Genomic DNA, 23928 nt, shown 5'->3' on the forward strand with positions numbered 1-23928 from the left:
TATTTATCAATATATAGAATGTCTTTGTTTCATCAAAATCGTTTCAGTACTTCTTGAGATTGGTAAATACTTCGGTTAGGTTGTGTGTTGGTCGTTATGTTGACACATAATTATACTAAATTAACTATTTGTTCTACACGTTTCCCACATTTAATACTCTAAGGTATTGTCTACCATGTCCATTCAAGAAAAAGTATTAAATATTGGTAGTATTAACTTTTTAGCGCATAATCGGTTCTATTTTTTTCTAAAGAAATGTATGAGAAGAGCGTTCACAGAGTGTCACTTAATCACAGATTGGTTCCACATACGGGCTAATAGGACGGCGGCTCGAGGCGAACGCGTCGGATATTGTTTTCGGATATTCGAAATTCAAAAATGCATTTGAATTTCGAAGTTCATATTGGATTTAACGGAAACCAATTATATTCAAAATCTAGTTGTAGTGTCCCAAATTGTATATTCTAATATTATTTCTATTGAAAGGTTATATAGGCTATATTTGTCTTAAATCAACACTTGTTTTTTTTGCTTTTGATTGCCTTTTGTATTGGTGTTTCAAGAATCAGTACCCTCTTTTCTATCTGCATAAGAGAGGTTAAAAAATACATTGATAGATTTATAACTGAGTCTGCGTAATGCCTAAACAGCTGATGTTTTTTACACAAAACAGATGGTCTATAAACAGAAATAGCTATCATATATTCAATTATAGTCTACGAGTCATCAATGGGATATGAATTTATAATGTTTGTAAATGAAAATAGGGTTGCGACTCGCGAATGCGGTGAGGGGTCCGGCAGTGAGCCGCTTGACGCCGGCCGGCGCGTTTGTCAGTTTAAATCCGACTCTACGAAAACTTCGGGATCGTATCGGAAAAGGAAACCATGTATTGTGAATTAACAATTGCGATTGGACCAATGTATTATTTATAAGAGGTAATTATTTTAATACTAACACAGATAACACATAGTTTCAATTAAATTTGCAATGCATAAATTATATTTAAGGATTTATATAAAATTAAAAATTTACGAAATTACGACTGCATACAATGTACAGGGACTTAATTCGTTTCCAAAACAAAAAGTTTCAATATCCCATTAATCACTCTACAAAATTCTAACGTAAGAATAAAAATTATATCAAAACGCAAAATTTTATTAACCAAACGATTCTCTTATAATATGAAATAATTAATTGAGAATGTATATATAATATATAACTGAAAATCACTTGATTTCCTATTAATAATATTAAAGTGATATATTTCATCACAAAAATCGTCCACGAAGGAGTTTTGTGATTTCAAGTGCAATAACAAATGAATCGATGTATATCGGTCATTTTTAAATATATGTTTAGCTTATATAAAGGGTAGAAGAGAGTAAGATAAGAGACTCAATCAAGATATTCTATGGTTAATTGCGCAAGGAACTCTTACAAATAGCCAATTAACGCGAGGTAAATATCTGCTAAATTAAATTTGATTATTGTCGATTGTGAAACTAATCTATTGTCAATCAATATCAAACGATAATTCCGACATAATTCTGTTATGTTCGAGTTTAATCAAAGCTCATACTAAAATATATTATGTTATGTTTTCAAATATCTTAATACGTAAATAAGTTTATGGTTTGAAATCAACATCAACCATGGAAGTTCGCTTCATACACACATTATACAACTAATTGTGTATTATTTAAAAATACGTGACGGTGTAGTTAGTAGTAGTACATGAAGTTGCTGCAAACAAAGGGGTTTAATATACGACTATGATAACTCAAAACAAACTTTAGAACAGTCGTTAAAACGAAAATTATAAAAATATATCATGCGTCCTATTATTCCTATAAAAAATGTATTTTTAAGTAAATCACAATAAATGAATAAAAAAGAAACCGTCGCTTGGCTAGAAATGGCTAGAAATATTATAATACTTTCATAAGTAAATAATTTGTCCATTTCTTCTTCTCAATTTTTATTCGCTTTATGATGGAGGATTAAGGATGGATACGGTTCAAAAACGCACTGATCTGAAACTCACTCCAATAAAAAAATGCGAGTAGAGTACGAATTTATTAAAATAAACAAAACCATACAAGATAACGTATGGATTATCATAGTCAAGTTGCGTATAATCTGCTTATTGAACCGAGATTTAATAATAACCTATAATTAAATAATAACTTACGGATTATAAAGTGCTCCCTTACAGGTACAGGAAATTTCTTATACTTTGCAATTATGTTCCTAACCAACCCAGATCCACGAGTTACTAATCTAAATGCTCTGGACTGTTATACTTTTCTATAATGTCTTGCTGCTTAAAATTCTTCGTCTATATAGCAGAGATTTGTCTAAAATGTATTTGTATATAATGTCTAAAAATAAAATACGTTTATTATGGAACATGAGATAGACCGATATCACTTATTCCACGTAATTAAATTTGAACCTGTAGGCATCCCTACTCATCAGCAAAGAAGACGGAGGTGTAGGCCGAGAGAAAAAGCCGGCGTAAAGAACCCTCGGTACTCTTTTAAAAAAGCAAATCATCGAACAATACTTATTTTAAAACAAATATATCAAATTAATTAGAAGTAGCCTAGCACTAGTCCCAGGCCCTTTTATCAACTAGATAATCGCTAACTATATAGTAAGCCACAGATAAAAGAGCCTCTGGAATTTCAATAAAGAAGAGTATCTGTTTTCCCAAAAAAAGGAACTACTGAATCTAAAGTCTAGTACGGGAAAATTGCAGCCTACGTTCAAAGTAACATGGCTAATTTAACAACATTATGTTTTCGTCCACTAATATTTTTGGTATTAATATATGGCCCAAGGCCATATATGCCCGTGAGCAAAATGGTAATATCATAAAATCTAACTAAGAAATACAAATAAAATAAAAAAAGGCAGACATTACAGAGTATCAAGTATTGAAACATTATATGCACTGTAATCGGTCTTGCTTTTTATGGCACCTAAGTTAATGGGAGGTATGATTATGTGCTACAATATTGTATCAAATTTAACAATTCATATCTGAAATTGCATCTTGCTTGCATATAATTAATATGGAATGGGATCGCTGTATTTATGTAACATTTATAATGAATGTTTCAAGTATAATGTACTACATGTATTATACATATTAATTATACAAATGAATAAATAATAAATCGTTTATTTGCAAAGAAAGTGGTACATACATTCAGATTGATTAATTATGAAAATAAAACGCAATCAGCCACATAAAAATATAAAGGTAATAATAATTTGATGAAGTTGTTTTTTTACATAATACACCTAGAAACGAAAAAGATAAAAGACAACTTAGATATACCAAATTAAAGAAACAACAGTATGGCACAGTGTAGAGAGGAATGACAGGATGGAGAAGGCCTTGACAAAAAGGACACACAGATACCTAGACGTACTAACTACACTTTAACATTTAAATACGTTTCTATTAACGTGTTTAAATGTTAGAGTGTCTGAATTGAAAGGGATAACTATTTGCTTACAATTTGGTTCACCAAATAGCGCTGGTCTGAGGTTATCATAGATGTAGCGAGCAAGCAATGGATGGAAGTGTCGAAATCTATCTAGTATGAGGCCTATATCCAAGATGAAGTTCCGACCCACACTAAATACCCAATCAAACACTCAAACACTGTGATGTTCATAAGTGTACATTATGTTACCTATATGAATAAATTATTTTTGATTGATTGATTGATTGACTAAACATTATGTAATGTAATACCTTCTTAATTTATAATATATATATAATAGGAAAATCTATAAATATATACTACGATTTATTAATATCATAATGTTAAAGCGTTTAATCATCCTGGCAGGTTTGCCATATAAGGTTCCATGTAAGGAATCAAATAAACAGGTCCATCTCGTATGATATGTCGTGTTATAATTGATCTTAATAATTCCTTTCTTTTATAGACTAAAACGTAACATATACGTATGTTATAGATATCTTCTTTATATTGACACCATAGGCCTTATGCTACATCTTGATTTCTATAATTATAAAACCGAAATAAATATTACATTATCAAATTTACAACTTTGCTTTATAAAAATATTAGTTCTTAGTAAAAAAATTAATATAAAACCTTGCACTGCATTTGTTTTGTTATGATAATTCTTCGTTTCAGTTATTTTCTCAATTGTCACCTTTTCTGCGTTCAACTTTAACAACAAACAGAACATACATTTAAAAATTATATTTATTAGTAGAAATGTATAGCAAAACTTTGAGGTGAATGACCTTATGCCGTGTTTAAAAGCCTGTCTGATTCGATTTTGTGAAAGCCTACTTTTCACGAGACCGTGCCATCGCCTACAGGTACATGCCTTCGTTTTCCCGACCTCATAAATATTTTACAGCCACAAATATATACCTACATTACACTCATCTTGTTTTCAATAAAACCTTTACGGCGTACAGAAAGTAATATATTCAACTGGTAAAATTGTGTCTAAGGGTAGTTAGGTATATATTTATTTGTATATGTCTGTATATATAATCTATAGGCTTTTATAGAAAGAAGAAGGTATTACATTGCGTGGATTTATTAATATTTTTTAATCGCTTTTTAAGAAATAATATGGTTGCATTTTCTAATATTTATACGTAAGTGGTTAGAATTCGAGACATTTATTTATATATAAATAAAATACAAAATTAAATACTATACTTATTTTTCCACGGATTTATTTAATTTACGTTTCTATAACTGAATTAATAATTAATCACAAGAGAGCATGAGTGATTGATGAAAAAATAATTAATTACAGCAATTATAATATCTCTGAGAAAGTTATTTTACACAAAACATACTTTTTAAACTGTCAATTAACGATTAAAGAGTAATCTCGTGACCTGAATGTATTTATGTGATTTACAGAAGTACTTGAAGGACTAATGAAAAGAGAAGACTCTGATACTCTGATTGTCATAACATGTTTTGATTAAAGACATGTATTTTTTCACTAATCTCATATAAAGAAATCAGCCGACTTTAAATACATGTCAAAGACACTTCGCTGCTTATATTATACCAGAAGTTCTACCCATACCTCAAAAACCACGGAAATAATCTCGCCAACAAAGCTGGAGTATACCTACAAAAAATATATGGAAATGGATGGAAATACATATCTGCATAAACTTACAAAATTCAGCTCTTATTTATATATTATGCAATTCTAACAATATCACACTCATACTCATATGATAAACTAGCCTTCTTTGTTCTATCTAAACTAACTAAATCTTAATATATATATATACCACTCCCGTCACGATGCTTATCCGCGGTGGACACCTAATCTACTAAACCGATTTTAAATTAAATTGGCACCCGGTGAGCAGTCTGGTCCAACTTAAGAGATAGGATAGCTTAGATCTATAATTATAGTCGCAATTTTATTTTATTGCAAACTAGCTGACCTGGCGAACTTTGTTCCGCCTTAATGGCAATAAATAAGCAGTTTGGGTTTTTTTATTGGAAAAAATACAAAAAAATTAAATACCTACATTAATCATTCATTATTATTTCTGTATTTTAGTACATAGGTTGCTCTTCACTTAAGTACCTTGTGATACACATTTTTTCATTTTTTGTTTTATTATCAGGCGCAAAAACAAACAACGCTGATGGTCTTCCGACCCGTGAACATGCCACGTATAATTGACCATGGGAAAAACATGAATGTTCTAGATTTAAACCACAAACTTTTAAGGATTGGCCTTGTGATTTGTTGATGGTCATGGAAAATGCAAGACGTATCGGAAATTGAAGTCTTTTAAATTCAAACGGCATATCGGTTGGGATCATCGGGATCCTCGGAATAAGAACTTCCTCACCTTTGAATTTTCCTATCATTATCGTAGCGTAAATTACATTGTTCTTCAATTTTCTAACCACCAAACGCATACCATTATGTAGTTCAGGTCATCTACATCTTTATTCTTTTTCTTCTTTTTTATCAGTAAGCAATGTAACTCTCATGTTTGTTGTCAGCTGCAGTTTCGTCACATAGCGCCATAGATTTGACGATTTGAGGCAAGCGTTTATTTCGTCGACAGCCGTAGATCTTGGAATTACTGGCAGTATTTGGCGGAAATCGCCAGACAGTAAAATCATTGCTCCTCCAAAACATCTCGATTCATTGCGTAAATCTTTTAATGTTCGGTTAAGTGCTTCCAATGCACGTTTATGCGCCATTGTGCATTCGTCCCAGATGATGATTTTCGATGCCGCTAAAACTTTGGCCATTGCTGAGTGTTTTGCAATATTACATGTTGGTTCTCCAATAGTTTGAAGATTTAACGGTAATTTTAATTCTGAATGAGCCGTACGGCATCCTTCTTACAATGTGGCTGCTATTTCAGAAGAAGCAACTGCAACCGCTATGTTGGATCTCGCCCGAACAGTTGCTAAAACTAATGACATGAGGAATGTCTTGCCAGTTCCACCAAGGGCATCTAGGAAATATAAACCACCATTTTCATCATCGTTTGCCTTCATTAAAGTATCATAAACTTCCTTTTGTTGGTATTTCAACAGGGGTACATTCGTTTGAACTACTAAATCTAATTCCTGGTGATCATATTCACGTTCCCGTTCCAATACTCGATTAAATGCGTCATTCGACAACAACAACAAATAGAAACATTCATCATTCTTTGGATGAACTGTATACATACGACAATACCGAGTTTTATAGTTCTCTTCACTGTTTATACGAATGGGCAATAGCACTATCATTATAATTAAATTGTAAATTGTAAAAATAATTAAACGTATTTATTTAATAGAAATATTTTGAATATTGATATCTTACAAATATCAAATTGTCATATATACGTCATTACATAGCTGTCATTATACGTCAATTACATAGCTATCATTTGCGTTTTATTATTCCAAGTCTGATTCTTATTTGTTATACCACTTTTTATAGTGACTGACGTTTCATGTCAAGTCCCACGGGAACGCTGTCGAACGGGATAAAAAGTATCCTATGTCCGTCTCCTGGCTCTAAGCTACCTCCATACCAATTTTCACTCAAATCTGTTCTTTCGTTCTTGAGTTATAAGTGGTGTAACTAACACGACTTTCTTTTATATATATAGATACTTGTTTTTTATTTAATATAATTCTAACAGATGGCGCTGTGTTAAAAGTACCAACGTTTCACATAAGCTGTCTACCTTTCACATAAGTTCTACTACCGTTTCCTTTGAATAATTTACTACTATGATACAAAAACCTTAGCCACAGCAACGCTTTTCCGAGTCTGCTAGTACGGTTATTAAGATAGTAACGCCTTGGTTGCCATGGTTGCCATTTTTCGAAAAAACATCGTTACCAAAGACAGCACTTTTTTCACTTTTCTTTCACTTTTTTTTTCACTATTTGATTTTAGACATTTCAAAGTCTCTTATAATATAGCACTATATATAGCACATAATGCTTTTTAATTTAGGCATAGTTTAAAACCAACCTTTATTTACAAGATGAAACAGTCCTTTAGTAGTAGTTTCCAACTATTAAAGCAAAACTATGCAGAAAGGAGATTGCTAACTCACGTGCTATTTAATAAGCGTAAATCTCATATTAAATTTTCATGAAGTTAGTAGTTTAGGGATGGCGAACCTTTCGCAACAGAACCATTTATCATGTTATGACTAAGCAATTTTCCCAATAGACATCAATATTTATCACAATGCAAATACATTATGAAATATTTAGACTTGGATGGAAAAACGGATCTCATTGGTAATTTAAATTATTTAATTCCGTTTGCTATTTTTCACATTTAAAATCTTAAAAAATGTCATATTAAAAAAAGTTAATATTAAATTTAAATAAACCATATGGTACAGACATATTTTTGCGTCTGTTTCATTGGTTAGATAGCGGCGGTGTCCATGCGTCGGGTTGTCTCTCTCCCTAAAATATGGCGAGGGGGCCGATGGGTGGCCATGCGTCATACTCGTGAATGGGTGCTACATGTGGCGACTGGTCATACTTGAATTCGTGTATGCGGTGACATTAGTTGTTTCGACAATATTGTATTTGCGTATTGTTCCCACGAGAATGTAAGTGCGTGCATTTCACCATGCCTCCGGCTGATAGAGGACAAATCTTTGATTTTAATTTATTTTATTATTTTTTATTACTTAAGATGTCATATGGAACATGGTGTAATGGTTGCAGCTCCTTACAAACGTTGTGAAAAGTAAAAAGAGTGGCGGAGAGTTTATTGCCAGTTCTTCTCATCCGTTCTATGATTATACTTTGAGAACTGGCAGTAAATTTAAAATTAAAGGCATTCAATGTATATTTCTTTTTTGATGTTCATAAGTGAACATTATGTGACCTACATGAATTGGACTATACATATTTACGAGCATGTATTGAATGTTGGAAAGTATTAGGGCGAAATCTATACCTACGTACTAGGTTGTCACAGAAGCAAGAAATAATAAAAAATAAGTTTAAAAAATAATGAATAGATAACAAAAATCATATTAATCTGTAAATTACAGTAACCTGTATGATTATTAAATTGACTGTATCGGCAAATATGTATGTATGAATGAATTCCAGGTTATTAAAAAAATTACAATCAACCATCAGGATCTCAACTGGATTGTTTTAAGTTGGCGCCTTGGACTGTCTAACAAACACTAGTTGGTGGGCGCTAGTATTTAATATCCATCGTGGGTGGGATTGTGGGTTATAGATAATATTTCTTACAAAAGTACAGGCATTATGTTACGAATTAATACTAATAATTTCTTAGACACTCGTTCAAAGATCTAAATAAATCTTTTTTTCCATGTTTTGTAAATACATATTCATTATTCATATTGAACTTTTACGATTTCAATAGACACACATTGATATTTTATAGGTATGTTGTTATGACAATTAAATGTACTTTTACAAGATTTTTTTTAAAGTTTTGTTTTTAATTTTTTTTAATGTTTTATTTATTTTAATCTGAATTGCAATTCATCAAGTATTTGTACAAGAATTAATATTAAGTTTTCCGTAATTAGTCCGTGACTGTATTAAACACAATTGATCAATATTTCTTATATGAATTATATTTCATATAAATCTATCCTGATATATCTAAATGAATTTATTAATATTTTTTATGTTAATATTAAGGTATTGTCGGTTTTATATTGCGCTATTTATTGCGCTTTATGGCTTAAGATCGGCCATAAGATGGCCGATCTTAAGCCAGAAAGCGCAATACAAATTATAAGCAGTTAAACAAAAAGCGAGCAATATGTAAATATTTCAGATTGAGTTAATATATTTTATTTATTTATTCACACTTCGTTGCAAAGAAACGCAAATGACACAATACATAAAAATTACAAGGGATGTTCACAGCTAATCGTGTCAATGTAAATTAAAAAACAATTATTGTTAATGGGAATAATCATTATCTGTTACTGTAATGTCTTATTAAACAGTGCTCATTTTTCATTTATGCGATAAAAATCGAGTACAATAAAAGTCAGGCGACAGTCGTTTGAGTTCGGGACCGCTAGTGGAGCGTTTGGGACGGATATTACTCGAGCGTTTCACAGAAAATCTGAATTATTTGCTGAATTCTCCATGCTAAAATGCCAATATCCATTAACTTCAATGTAGGGAGCTTTATAAATTTTATTCAATTTTTTCTTTGTAATAAGATTACATTTCGGGTATTTTTGGACACAAAAACAGGCGACAGTTTATATAAATTTTTAATTTAAAGTTTATAGAAACTTTTTGAATGTTTAATCTAATCCCATCAATGGCTCCGCCACCTGCAACTGAAAAATTGTATTATAAATGTTATTTCCAAAATTTCAACCACGAAACCGAAGTGGAATTTGATTGAACTTTTTGTTGTACACTGGTTTTATTTTTAGCTCACGTTCCTCTATTAGACTGACTGACACTTAGTATTGTGTTTATAAAGCCCCGATGTCCGCTGTAAGACCGCTTCCAAAATTCTACTATTTTTAATACCTATAATAATGAGTTTTTTTATACAATTCTTTAGTAATGTTCTTGATTAATTTCTTGATTGATTTAGTTTGTTATGCTGCCTTGTCAATTTAGGGTCACCTGTTAGACCAGGATGGTGTTTTTTTTATAAAAAAAAATCTAAATAAAGCCAAAACGCAAAATATATATTCTGTTGAAAACGTTAACTGTTTTTTAATCAAAATGTATTTTTAATGCTACAAATGACGTTGAGATGTTGTTACCATCAAACACAGTATAGAAATTAAGTTAGAGAAGTTTGACGGTTAAATATTCATGAACGTCTGGTTTGTATAATTAAGATAATCCACGAACAACGCTCAATTTTGGAAGTTACTTCGCTTTCTGTTAAGTCTTAACTTTGCTATTAATAAAAAAAGATATTTGTCACTATAGATGTGTTGTATTAAACGATACGATGACGGACTGATGGACGAAAGTTTTCTGAATAATACAAAAATAATATGTATATAAAATTCATCTTTACTTTTAAACAGTCTACAAAAATTGTTTTATCCAAGGACCAACGTAAATTATTAAAGTATAGGCAACCGGTATATTACGTTCGCAACCTTGGGGTCCGGTGAAAGATGCGATGCCGCCCTGAAAAAATATATATTAATTACCTTATATATAAATCCCTAAAAATATGTATTCTACTTCAATATGTACTAATAAGTAGAAAATAATAGGATTTACTGCATGTATGTACATATTTCTTTACGTCAAAAGTCAAACAATAATATTTAGGGTGGATTCGACCAAACAGGAGTAAATCTTAATCTTGGAATAAATCGTCAGCTAATCGAGAGTAAATCAATTTTACGTTTTACCATCTACAATTCTAAGAATAGTGGGCCTATTCGGGAATTTTTACTATATCGCCGTTCAGATAATAGTTACGATCCATGAATGATTGTTTCGTACAATACATTATTTGTTCATTATAGGCCAATTGAAAATTTGACATATAAATATCCTCTACGATCTCGTGAGTTTTCATCCTTCCAAGTACAATTTAAAATATTTGTAAACAAGACTTTCTATAGGCATTCAAACTGTACGTTAAGTCGCTAAAATGTGTGAAATGTAAACTACTACTTACCAACGTATTATTAATGATAAGAGGACCTCCAGTGTCACCAGTACAGGAAATGTTACCAACGAAATTTTTTGCGCAATTCACTGAAGCAACTATTGCCGAGTAACCGAATACAAAGTAGCATTGGTTTTGACGTATTATTTCGACCTTGATGTCCCTCATTGAAGACTTACGATCCTTATCTAAATATACAAAGGTATTCATTACCAAATTATTATTTAAATCACTGTATTAAGTGAACTGTGTCTGTGTTGTGATAAAGAATATTATACTGAAAATGTGGCCTGCTCTATGTATGTTGGTTCTCTAATTCTGGTTAATAATTCACGCGAACAAGAATTCGCAACAATAATATCAAAAAGTTAATAAGTTAAAGCAATGATTTAGTAGGATAAACAATGCGGAATTGAAATGGTAAACTTGTGTGCCGTGTACAAAAGTTTTACTCCACGATTTAAAATTTCCTTATTTACTTACCAGCTCCAACTGTACCATACCCCACTACAGTTGCTATCGTTCCATAGAAATCAGGGTTTATTCTTGAGTCCAATGGAATTGACTTTATATTGTCTGTAACAGGTACAATAATTTTACTAACATCAGCATATTCTAAGTGAACTAAATTGCTTCAGTTGTGTGGTTATAAATATAATTCGAATCTTTTGCATATGTTTATACGTTTATAATGTAATTTCACTAGCATGTTAAGATCTTTCTTGTTTGGATTATTTTACTAGAAAATCATAACGTATTCTGGAACATTCCTATACACTTAAGTTTTTAGGTGACAATCACAAATATTTTTACCGTCTAGTGTTCCTAGCCACAACTTAAATTTTCTCCGGCCAACTCTATTATTTTCTTTTCTACCGTGTTGCCTTGTGGACATTGTTTGGAAAAGGGTCACTCGTTATCTTCCCTTATTCTCTAAGTAATTACTTACATTTTGTGGTTCGACTACTAATAATGAACTAATTAACTTGCCTGTAAAATCAACGTGCTTTATGGTCACCACCGCGACGTCGTTTGTTACCCTGTCCATATTGTAGCTTGAAAGTATTACCACATCATTGGTGTCGACTCGAACACCACCAGAAAAAAGGCGATTGGATCCAAGAACAACTGTCATCGTTTCTCCTTGGTGATAGTTGGTGCGCCAGCATTGAGCAGCTGTCACCAATATAGTATTGGATAGAAGAGAGGCACTGCACACGGACTCCTCACCACTTGTTAACTTGATGATTAAACCTGCCTAATACATATTAAAAATTTATACTCTAGTATATTCAAATATACTGAAGTTGAAGATATATGTTTGGACTGCGTCTTATTTTGTGGGTATAATGATGTAACGGTATATAGGAACGATAATACTCTCTCTCATCTCTAATCTCCTTTGAACATACATTTACTATCAAACTATACTAAACACATCATAATTAACCTATTGCAAACTTGGAAATAGGGTCACATCTCGTTCGAAAGGATAAAGACTAGCACTTGGAATGCAATTGTGGCGGTGGAGGCGAATGCTTAAAGTTTCGTGGACAGCGAAAACGATGTACGTGCCCCGTCCATGCGTGCGTTTTCTATTATATTACTAAAGAATCCTTCTATTCTTTCAATACAACACTCATAGCTCCTGTAACCCATCATATAATAATAAATCGTTGTGGCCGTTAGTAGACGAGGCAGATCGATGCCGAAGCCCGCGGCTGATTCCCGAGTTGCTGTATATACAAAGATACATGCTAAGGTTTATCGAATCCCTTGTTTTCAATAGGATATGACATTCAGAAATAAAAAACGCGACTAAGAAACTGTACAGAAAGCGCGTTGCCGCGCGTCTCCACTCGCGAAGATTCTCGGAAAATCATGTAACATCGGGATGGTTGAATATTTTCGAAATTAAAACCAAAAATGTACGTTGTTAATGAAATGATAAGCAGTTTTGTAAAACTGCTTATCATTTCAAAACATATTAATGATTGTAATCATTAATATGTTTTTAAGTTAGTTCCTTAAAGTAATTTTCTTAAAAGCGATAGTTATGATAAACGATACAAGTTGTCTCACCACAAAAGGAAATTTCACTGCATCATTATTGGGCGTCATGGCAGCTTCTGCTGCCCTGATACGTGCTGCTTCCGGGATACCAACTTCTCCATGATAGTTTCTTACTAATGGCTCGTACTCTCCACAAGCATTGTTGATGGTTACCAATACACTGAATAATATAAGTAACCTCATGGCTTCAAATGTCTATAATAAATATAAAATGTCTATGAAAAATACCTAACAGAAACTTTCCTTTTATACATCGGCTCGTACATAAATTAGTCTGCAAGTGCAAGATTAATCGTTATAAGTCAGTGATAAGGTGAAAGCGGATGTCAGTCATGTGATATATATAAATATCATATTGTATTATTAATTTAAGTTATCACTACGCATGATTATAAATAAGATTTACTATGTTTTGCCTGTTTCAATTTTAAAATATAAAATGAATCAACTCAACCCACAATCTCTTTCTCAGGCTTGTTTTGAAACTTTTTCAGATGTCTTTTCGAACTTTCTGATTAAGTACTATTGAGTTGCCATATTTTAGGTTAGTGTTTCGTTTTCTTCTATTAAGGCTGGGTAAAGTACAATTACAATTAATTAAATTTGTTTTTCTTGACGTTCATAAGTGTACATGTTTACCTATATGAATAAAGATATTTTGATTTGATTTGATTTTAAAGATTTTAAAGATCTTTAGTTGTATGTACCTGTGCATCACAGATTTTTTTAGATATCTGATCCAAAATTGTTCAGTTTATATGGTTATACACCAAAAGGGTATATGAATAAATTCCGAGTCCTATTTGGATTATTTTTTTTATTGTACCGTAGGTTGTAAATAAAACATACAAATAAAATATGTTCGACAAAGTTCTTCACATAATGATAGATAATATGATATTTATGTTATCATTTTCAATCACATCAAGATTAAGAATTAATTTTGTTGATAAAAATCTGCCATAACATTGTCTATATTATAATTGTGCGTCACCTAATTCATCCGTTTTGTAAATTTTTATTATTATTTTAAATCAAACAATATTCAGCATCACAATTATAACTAAAATAAAAATGAAATATATTATTTTCTAGATTGTAACAGTAGTGATTTCTAAGTATTACGATAATCGCTTTATGCCCAAACCCAATAACCTATCTCAATTCATTTTTGACCATCTGAGATATACATCTTAATCCAAATATTGATAAAAGTGTACCAAAAACCAATCGACGATCTGATCTCAGTTTTAGTTCAATCTCAGATTGTGGATTAATTATTGGGTTGGGTTTCAAGCTAAACAAGAGATAGGTGCTTGCGCACGATAATCGAGCTACTTGCATATTTGACGGGTGTTACTTAATGAACCGACTAGCATCATATAATTCAGAAACTAGATGGGTCTTTATCAATTTGTTATTAAGAAGGTGTATAATAAAAGTAATGGTTTGTTAAATATTGGAAAGTAATAGTTTTATCTATTTTCGGAAAAAAGATAAGACAACATGATTTTACAAAAAAAATTGTTTAACGTCTTTGAATACCATCTCAAAACAAGAATTCAAATTCAAAATCAAAAATAATTTATTCATATAGGTAACATAATGTACACTTATGAACTTCGAAAAAGAGAAATATACAATAAATGAATCTAATTTTACATTTACTGCCAGTTCTCAAATCAAGGGCGTAGAACGGAAGAGAAGAACTGGCAATATTTACATTTATAATAATTGACTTCTTTTGAATTGCAGCTAAAATATTAACACTTGCTGCAGGCTGCTCCGTATTAACGTAATCTAGCTCGTGGCCTGTTTGTAAGTTTATTTATTGCTTATCATAAGAAAATCATTACAAATGGTGTAATATTTCTCACTCACAATTATTATTGCACTAATTGTAATAGCTAAATTACCGTTCACTGTGTTCAGTGGTCGTAAATCACAAAGAACACTTTTCGACATCATTTTATTTCTACTACTAAGGAGTTAAAAGTGAGTCCCATTGTCAGTAGTAAAGAAGAGAACAATTAATCAAGAACTATGATAAAAAAATGTCTTTAATTAAAATCAGAAATAATTCACCGTGCACATGAACACTCACTAAATAATATATGTTTGCGGCTTGTATATAATTGAGTAGAATTGGCAAAAATCTAAACAATTTCAAGTGTTTCCAAACTACGATATCGAAACCTCAGTGAAAACATTATGAACCCAACAATTCATGAGAGAAATGAATGAATATTTTTAATAAAGTCTTGAGTAGCAAAATAAGTCCCCATAACATTACTCTAATTCTTATATTCTTCGCTACGTCGGTTAGAAAATACAAGGCACTGCTGATTGGAGGGTTCCCAAATAATACCTTCTTGTGTTTTCTCACAAAGAAAAGCACAAAAGGGTATCGAAATGAAGCCTTGTACTGCTAACGTGAGGCCAAATGAAAAGTTTTATGAACGCATTCTCCGAAAATATTTTCTTTTAGCCCGTGACGTACATAATTATAATTAGAGTTATATTTAGGTTCCCTACAGTAATATCGCGTTAATACTTTGTAAGAAAACTTCGAACCACGAGCAATTTTATTCACGAGTTCTTTTATATTTATTTTTAACATGAATATTCTTAACTAGTATTTAAAATATTTTCTCATTTGATTATTTGAATTTCAAAGATCTTTAATAAAATGTCAAACGTCGCCGTTCCTAGTTAAATTTCTGACGTAGGTATTCTCTTTGAAGTTTGAGTCCCACAGCTTGGGCCGCTATAAAGTCTTATAGTATTAGAGAGGTAGTTGATTGGCTTGCTTAATGCAATATATAAAAATAAACATTAGATGAGCGTCTTCCTTGTTTGTCTCAAAGTAAAAAATTCTCCTCATTCAGGAACAGATTTTTGTCCTAATTATGTATGTGTATACAATAAACATTGTATAATTAATTCAATTTTTCACGTATTTCAACATAAAACCGTAAATATCTCCTTAAGATACCTTTATATTAAATCTGAAAACGTTTTCTTATTAAAGAACTAAATTTATATTTAATTTATAAGCTATTTTTTTATGAAACGTTATCGTATGGTTTAAATTCATTAATTAGAAGTCCTATTTTTGCAATAAGATTTTTGCGTATGAGGAGTTTAGCATTGATGATTACAGGGCAATATTATGGCATTACTTGGCTCTATGAAGACACTTAAAACCACGTCTGAGTCGCGTAAGAGAACAACATAACAAAACCGGGATAAAACAGTTTAAGATGTTATTATTGGCAAATCGTAAAAAAATAAACCCATATCCAGATTGAGATTCGTGCTTTTTTCCTGTTCGTTGTTTGCCTATAAGTATTTTGACAGTAGGGGTCTGTTTCACAATGTCCGGATAAGTTCCAAATAAGCTATTCGTTACTTATTAGTAGGATAAACAGTATTTTGCGTTTCACGACTGTCAGATAGCGCTATTCGTCATGAAAGGCGAAGTATCTTATTTGGAACTGTTATCTTTCAAATAATTTATGTTTATCCATACATTGTGAAGCAGGCCCTAAATAGGATATTATATTGTCCTTTATTTATCAGTTCAATATATCAGAGTGCGGACCGTTGGCAATCTTTTGGAAATAATGGAATAAATAATTATGCATTTTATGTTATTTTTTCTCAGCGGTACAGACAATCCATAAATCAATGAATTGTTTATAGAAGCAGAATAAATAATGACAAATAAAAATTAATCCATCTCATTTTAATATTTGTTCCAGACTCGGGACCAAGTACCGGCATTCAGGATATCTCCTGAAGTCACCCGCAGATTGTAATGTCTTGGCGTGATGCAACTTGTAATGGTCAACTTCCTCATCATGTTTGACGTCGTGTTTGTATTCTTCTTGTTCCTCATCGCTGTGACATGTATCATGAATTATATGCCGGGGAGGAAGAGACAGGAAGTGACGCAAGAGGAAGTGGAAAGTGACGTCATTCCTCCCCCGCCGCTGTTCGCTGGTGATGATTACCAAAAGGAGAGAGATACGTATGTTGTTATATCACCACCGCTTGAAAATGATAGGAAGGATGGGTGTCCAATTCACGTTGTTTAATAAAAGTGGAAAGTAAGTTAAACCAAAAAATTATTTAAACTTTGTATTCTCAGATTTCTGTGTGTATTGCCGTGACAATTTTTTTTATAGGCAAAATAGTGATCAACCTTCTGTGTTGACTTAAACGATTATTTCACCTGGAATCGTACTCAGTTTAAGTTTTATAGCTTACAAAATATATATGAATCGCTTAAAATCATTCACGCGTTCAATTAATTATAGATAAGCATTTGCAATTTAAATGTAATTTGAACTTAATTAATACATATAATTTGTCGATATTATTTAATTTTAACGAAATATATCTTTTATGGTTAACCGTTAAAGGTTTGTGTTGATTTATAAATACCGACAAATTATTTTGACAGTTTAATGATTATATTAGTATGAAATTGTGTAAATTTATAAATCCAAGGTTCTTAAATTTTCAATCTGAAGGATGATATGTATTTGTATGTGTTTTTATTTTCTGTGCCTCTGGAAGGAGCTAGGCTGGCTTAAGTATCCAGGGCTTTATACATAACGGACCAAATTTGAGTCTAGTTGCGGAAATTGAGCCCACCTACCATACCATACCAAACCATTGTATTTGTTGTATTCACCTAGAATCTTGAGTTTGGAACCTTCCTCCATAAGAAATTCCATACAATTTCCTACGTGCTTGCTGCTGTTTTTAAGCTTTAAAGTAAACTACAGTGTCACACGTAAAAATAAAATATACAAATTAATAAAAAAAACACAATTAAAACGTGTTAGATAATTTCTATATATCATATATTGTACTTTACATCCTATATGGGTAAAGCTTAGTATATTAAATTTGTGATATTCAAATAATCCAATTAGTATAATTAATAAAGACACTTTTAACTTTAATAAAAAACATTTCTATGTGCTGAAATGAGTTTCGCCAAGAAACGTTGGTACATTCATTAAAATTATGAATCGTAAATTAATGGTATTACACTGCTTACATCGTAATTGATGAAATTATTTCTCCTCATACAACAACTCTGGGACGGATATTCCCGCGCAGAAATTGAATTATTCAAATTAAAAAAACCGCCCTACTTTTTTGTCTTTGTTTCCTTATTTTTATTAGACTAGTGGAAAAACTGCCCGTATAGCATGTGAATCATCTTTGATAGTAGTTCGAGATCATCTCTACTCGAAGATATACGAACCTTCATCTTCTACTATACTCCCAGCCTTTTAAACGCATTACTTGTGTGTTTATAGCCTTAATAATTAATAAATCTTTGTTGTTTCAGATCATCGTAGGAGTTTTAAAAAGCCTTATGTAACTACAAATATTAGACATTTTAGGTACTAAGATGGGGTTTATTTTAACGCATTTATAGGTAGATGTTTTATAGGTCCGATACAATTAGTAAAACTTATTGAATTTATACATTAGGTCCAAGACGAGACAAGAGGGAATCAAGGCCTGTTGGGAATAAAGAGAGCTGTAGAAATTTCTAGGTAGTATGCATATAATATTGTAACTGATGTTTGTATATAGAAAATATTTAAGTATTTTATAACCAATGGAATTGTTTTAATTTTGGCTTGTCTCTACGTGCATTACTCTTAGGCTAGAAAAATCGGGTTTTATTACTATAGTTCTATCTTGGTAGTATAAGATTACATTTATAAGGCGTAAAAGCCTATATGCATACTGTAAAATTAATCTCAATAAATCGATAGTGATTGACATATGAATTGCTGTAGAAGCAACGATCTAGCCTGCTACCAAAGAACGTAATAATAAGAAGCGTAGAAATTGTACCGTTTTCTTTATAGGCACAGATAATATTGTAAACTGGAGATAGGTTCATGTACACTGTTAAGTTCAAAGTATTTATCGCTAAACTATAGTGGCCATTGGTTAACAAGAACAATGTAAACAAGATCATTGGCCACTCCTGTGTTATAATTATAATGACAAATGTGGCTGAATTAAAAATAGTGTGTGCCTAAAATTTCGTGCCTATTGCTTGCTTTGTTTGCAAGCTATGAAGGCCTTCTTTAGCCTAATGAATCATGTATAATTTATTATAGAAAATTGTGGTAATTTGGCAATTTTTGTTATGCAATTTGTGGCCTAATTCTTTTTATATGATATGGTTCCAAATTGAAATTACGTCCCTAATTGAATGGCGATCACAAACCCCGATGCTGTGGTATCCACAGCCTACATATATAGTAGAATTAATTGGGACGGCCTTGCGTCAAACTTCAGACCCAGTGTCGCCGCGATGATTACCGCTATTTCTATTTGTTATCTATATACATTTTGTACTTGCACTTTTCATTTCCACACTTATTACTACTCTGTGGTGTTCTTTTTTATTGATTTTGCTTTATTGCTAGCACGTGGATATTTTTTACAAACAAATGAACAATAATTTAGTTACCTTAAACAAATAGATAGAATTTAGACTAGTGATTAAAATAATGAAATGACAATACAATACATATTATACGAATATATAAATATCATATCCTTCAGCAATGAAACTATGTAATCATCGTTCTCATATTTAATGTAATGTTATGTTTGTATAGTATTTGTTATAAGTCTATCGGTCTTATAATTTAATTGTATTCACATCGGCGCGTATTTTAGCACGATTATGGTCTGTAAAAGCCATATACGAACTACATACTGTATGTACTTTACATACAAACATAATTTGATAAGTGATCTGGGCAGTTTCTTCCAACTCAAACGAAATTTCTACGCAGTATACTTTACTAAATCGAAGCGCTGGACAGAAACCGGTGGAAGCAGATAGTCCACTCAAGATGTTTCGTTGCTGACCATGAGCTGCCGACTAAAGAGAGAGAGAGAGATACTTAACTACATTACTACACGAATGCTATTCAAATGACGTACGTTATATTAGTTGGAAGAAACGGTGGAACGGTGGTCATTACTATTCTATGACTTTAACTATTCGATTGTTCGTGTAGAGAATGTAATGAGCCATTTTGCGTGTTGGCAACTATAATATATTTTATTACCAGTAATGATTGACGACACACGAGTTAATTGAATTATGTAAATTCATTATTTATATGTATTTTCAGTTAAACATATGAACTTAGGTAAAAGTTATTATAAATTCACAATAATATAGCTGTATCTTGTAGATAGATTAGAAAGAATTAAAATCTAACTTAATCTATGTGATATATATACACAATTTTTAATGCGTAGTATAATTAACGTTTTCAATTGTTATACGAGTGAAAAATGGCGGTTTGGATGTATGGTTACTCTTATTTTTAACAAATAGATGTTTTCATAGGTAATTGTATTGTTGTAACTTCATATGAGATATTTTACGCCGTACCAGACTTTTCTTAATCCAAAGAATATGTAATCTTGGAAGTGAAACTATATCACCTTATGCATAGGATATACCACATTGTCCAACAAATGACAACACTATCGAGGCGGAACGCTTTACATTTGTTTTGTTTACAGAAACATATAGAATGCTTCCGTAAACGTCTATTGTTTTGAATTGTGTGATTTTATCCATTCATTTATTTAAACACTTAAGTTAAATGCATCGTTTACTGGTTTAAAGAATGTAATACATTTCATTATAACTTAAATAAAATGCACTGCCCAGTGTTGCCATATCAATTTGCTTGTTTTATTTTAAATTTACAAATGTTATATCATCTTACATTTGTAATTACTACAGATATCCTATTCCCAAGTAATTAACTTAGAATATTAAGCGATCTTATTCTTTATAAATATCAGCACAATATCTTATATATACGCTAAAATGTATGAATCTAGTGATTTTAATACCTCGAAGTCCTAGTAAGTATGAAACCTGTGTAATAAATCTCGTAGGGTGCCATTTACAAGCCAAATGGGTCACCGGCAGTGTATGACATTACGTTCTTTATGTAGGGCTATGTACTGCGTCAAAGTCTGGTCGAAATTTGAATATTTCACAGGGTTTAGACCTTATACAGTAGTTATCTATTTCCGATTCCTATCATATTGGAAACAGACAGTTATAGATTTGAAATATATCTTAGTATGATATATTGCAAATTATTCATAGTATCATAGTCTAATTGCAGCGTTTTAAAACAATTTTCATCTGTCTATACACAGCGTATAGAAAACTTGAAAGAGACAAAACAGTACTGTACAGTTCTTGGGCCAGTTGTTTTTTTAATAATCTAAACGAATACTGGACACTATTTATTATCAACCGATGTTGAATAGAATATAAAACAATTGAATGCTAAATGGTCGAATGAAAATAAATATTGGACAGAATGCCTACGTGCTTATTCTCTGAGGGCGCAATTCCGAAGATTTAGGTATTCGTCACCGGTGTTAAAGTAAGATAGCCTGAGTGAAATGTTCAGCCTCAGTTTTTTAAATCAAAATTGTACAATTGAAACCATTTAGTTGTTTTGATGATTAAACTGTACCGGCTTGTAGATTATACAACCGCAGTTCTGAGAAGTTACCTTCACTTGTCTAATAAAGCGATGACTGCCAGAACCTCGGTCGCTTGGTGTTATCAAACATTGCGTGATCGGGGTTCGATTCCGGCGAACCAATATTTTTTCCAGTTAAGTAGTCATAGACATATATGTTACTAATTCTCTCTGTCTTTATCTAAAATGTATAACAATTTTACTATTGGCGAAATTAAGTCAATGCATTTTGTAACAACAGGTGGCATCGTATTCCTCTTTTGGCCCTGAGACGTATAATAAAAGTATAAAAAAAACATCTTAGAGGGCAGCAACAACTGGTTGGTAAAACATGAATATCACTCATTTTAGCACCATATCAATGAGTGCTGTAGAATTATTGAAATTATAAGTGTTTTTGACTAATGATGCTTCTTTTCTGACCTGTAACCTAGACTTGAAATCTTTATTTAATTTATGGTGTTCACCTTCAACGCAAATATAACCCGCGTGTCTGGAGGCTATGAAGAGGATTTTTCACAAACACTTTTCACAGTAGCTTATTGAATGGAATAAAGAATTGTATACATACAAAATGTCTACGTGACTTCGTGACTAACCTTGTTGCGAGTTTTATTAAAAATAGCTGAGAAACTGGATAAACAACGGAATTTGCATTTGAGCAAATACAATTTAAATGTACTAAAATCTACCTATTCGTCTTAAGTATATTATAAACTGTGGTATTAACTCTTCTTCAGGTATTATTATTATTAATTTAATTGGTAACCATTTTATATGAAATATTACAATCCTATTAAGAAATACCCTGAGTTCTTAAGTCATAAAAGGATTTCTTATTAGAAATATTCCGTAAGATTGGCGTATTATAATGAATTATCGGATAAGGTTATACTTACGTTTGGTTTTAAAATCTTACATGTAGTAGTCGCTTTCTGTAAAAGTGAGACAGTCAAATGCTATAGAAACATAGACGACTTGCAACTATTGTAATACTAACGTTTAAACATAGTATTTTAAAAGAAAAACTGTAATCTATCTACATACCTACGTAGTAAAATATTTTGGAGAAAATCTTATTATTGTAATAAAATAATCATGAATATAGTACCACGATACTAAATACTACATAGTTTTATCTATTTTTATGTTAGTCCCTGGATGACCGCTTTGCTCGGTATTTTTTTTAATAAATTGTGTTTTTAGGAAATTATATTTAAATACGAATTACATACTAATAAAATGATGAAATATGAATAATATAGAATATATATGCTGCAATAGCTTTAGTGATGTTGTGTCGTTAAAAAAAAATTAAAAAAATAGTATTATTATTCGCCGATAGATGTCAGGAAGAGGCATTTTCAGTTTGAATTAGGACTACTTAAACGCCACCTTTCTGTTATTTTCTATCATATATTCCTAGCTCAATCGATTAATCGCCCCCGAAACCCCCCGTATACTAAATTTCATGAAAATCGTTGGAGCCGATTCCGAGATTCTAATTATATATATATATATATATATATATATATATATATATATACAAGAATTGCTCGTTTAAAGGTATAAGATTAGTCTAGAAAAGTCCCTGAGTTAGTCAAAGTATGATCGTAAGCACCAGAATCCGCAGAAATAGATTCAAGCTTCTAATTTCTTACCGATACCTATTGTCAAAGTAGATTAACAAATTGATTATATTGTCACTCAATGAATTTAATTATTAAAACTGTATATGTATCATTGGAGAAGTCACGGACTAGTCGATCATGTACTCAAATAAGCTACACACAAACCGCAACTAAAACTTATTAAGAAATATTAAAGTGGATACAGCAGTAAGTAAGTAAGCCTCCCTTTATTACCTATATATGCTGACTAATAACTAGCATATATATATATATATATATATATGATATATATGCTAGATATGATATATATGTTCGCGTGCTTTACAGCGTGCATGGTCACGGTGACCGCTAAACGTCGGATAAATTTAAAATTATGTTTAAATAATTATAAGTTTACAATAATACATAACTTCAATCCGTAAAAAGCGTTTTCTTTGTGTAAAACT

The 23928-nt window shown here is 31.4% G+C and overlaps 1 protein-coding gene and 1 long non-coding RNA gene across 2 annotated transcripts; one reads left to right on the forward strand and one right to left on the reverse strand.

Annotated features, from left to right (window-relative positions):
* The first annotated feature begins 816 nt into the window (after positions 1-816).
* LOC110996764 lies at positions 817-20999 on the forward strand. Its single transcript, XR_002600301.2, has 3 exons — positions 817-938; positions 17034-17381; positions 18641-20999. It is a non-coding gene; the product is annotated as an uncharacterized LOC110996764 (long non-coding RNA).
* LOC110996763 (collagenase-like) lies at positions 10250-13512 on the reverse strand. Its single transcript, XM_022264589.2, has 5 exons — positions 13279-13512; positions 12187-12454; positions 11680-11772; positions 11206-11384; positions 10250-10703 (listed from the first exon to the last, which is right to left on the reverse strand). The coding sequence occupies exons 1-5, from the start codon at positions 13450-13452 to the stop codon at positions 10599-10601; spliced, it is 819 nt and encodes a 272-aa protein (XP_022120281.2). The 5' UTR covers positions 13453-13512; the 3' UTR covers positions 10250-10598.
* Positions 21000-23928: the final 2929 nt, after the last annotated feature.

The sequence above is a fragment of the Pieris rapae genome, chromosome 15, assembly GCF_905147795.1.
Source record: "Pieris rapae chromosome 15, ilPieRapa1.1, whole genome shotgun sequence".
Classification (NCBI taxonomy): domain Eukaryota; kingdom Metazoa; phylum Arthropoda; class Insecta; order Lepidoptera; family Pieridae; genus Pieris; species Pieris rapae.

What these genes read in the sequence shown, in the direction of transcription:
- LOC110996763 (XM_022264589.2), bottom strand. Translation starts at nt 13,452, where the DNA reads ATGAGGTTACTTATATTATTCAGTGTATTGGTAACCATCAACAATGCT. An exon ending in CAGTGAAATTTCCTTTTGTG is followed by an intron (nt 12,455 to 13,278) that starts GTGAGACAACTT and finishes AATATGTATTAG; the next exon opens with GCAGGTTTAATCATCAAGTT. An exon ending in TTATCATTAATAATACGTTG is followed by an intron (nt 10,704 to 11,205) that starts GTAAGTAGTAGT and finishes ATATTTTTTCAG; the next exon opens with GGCGGCATCGCATCTTTCAC.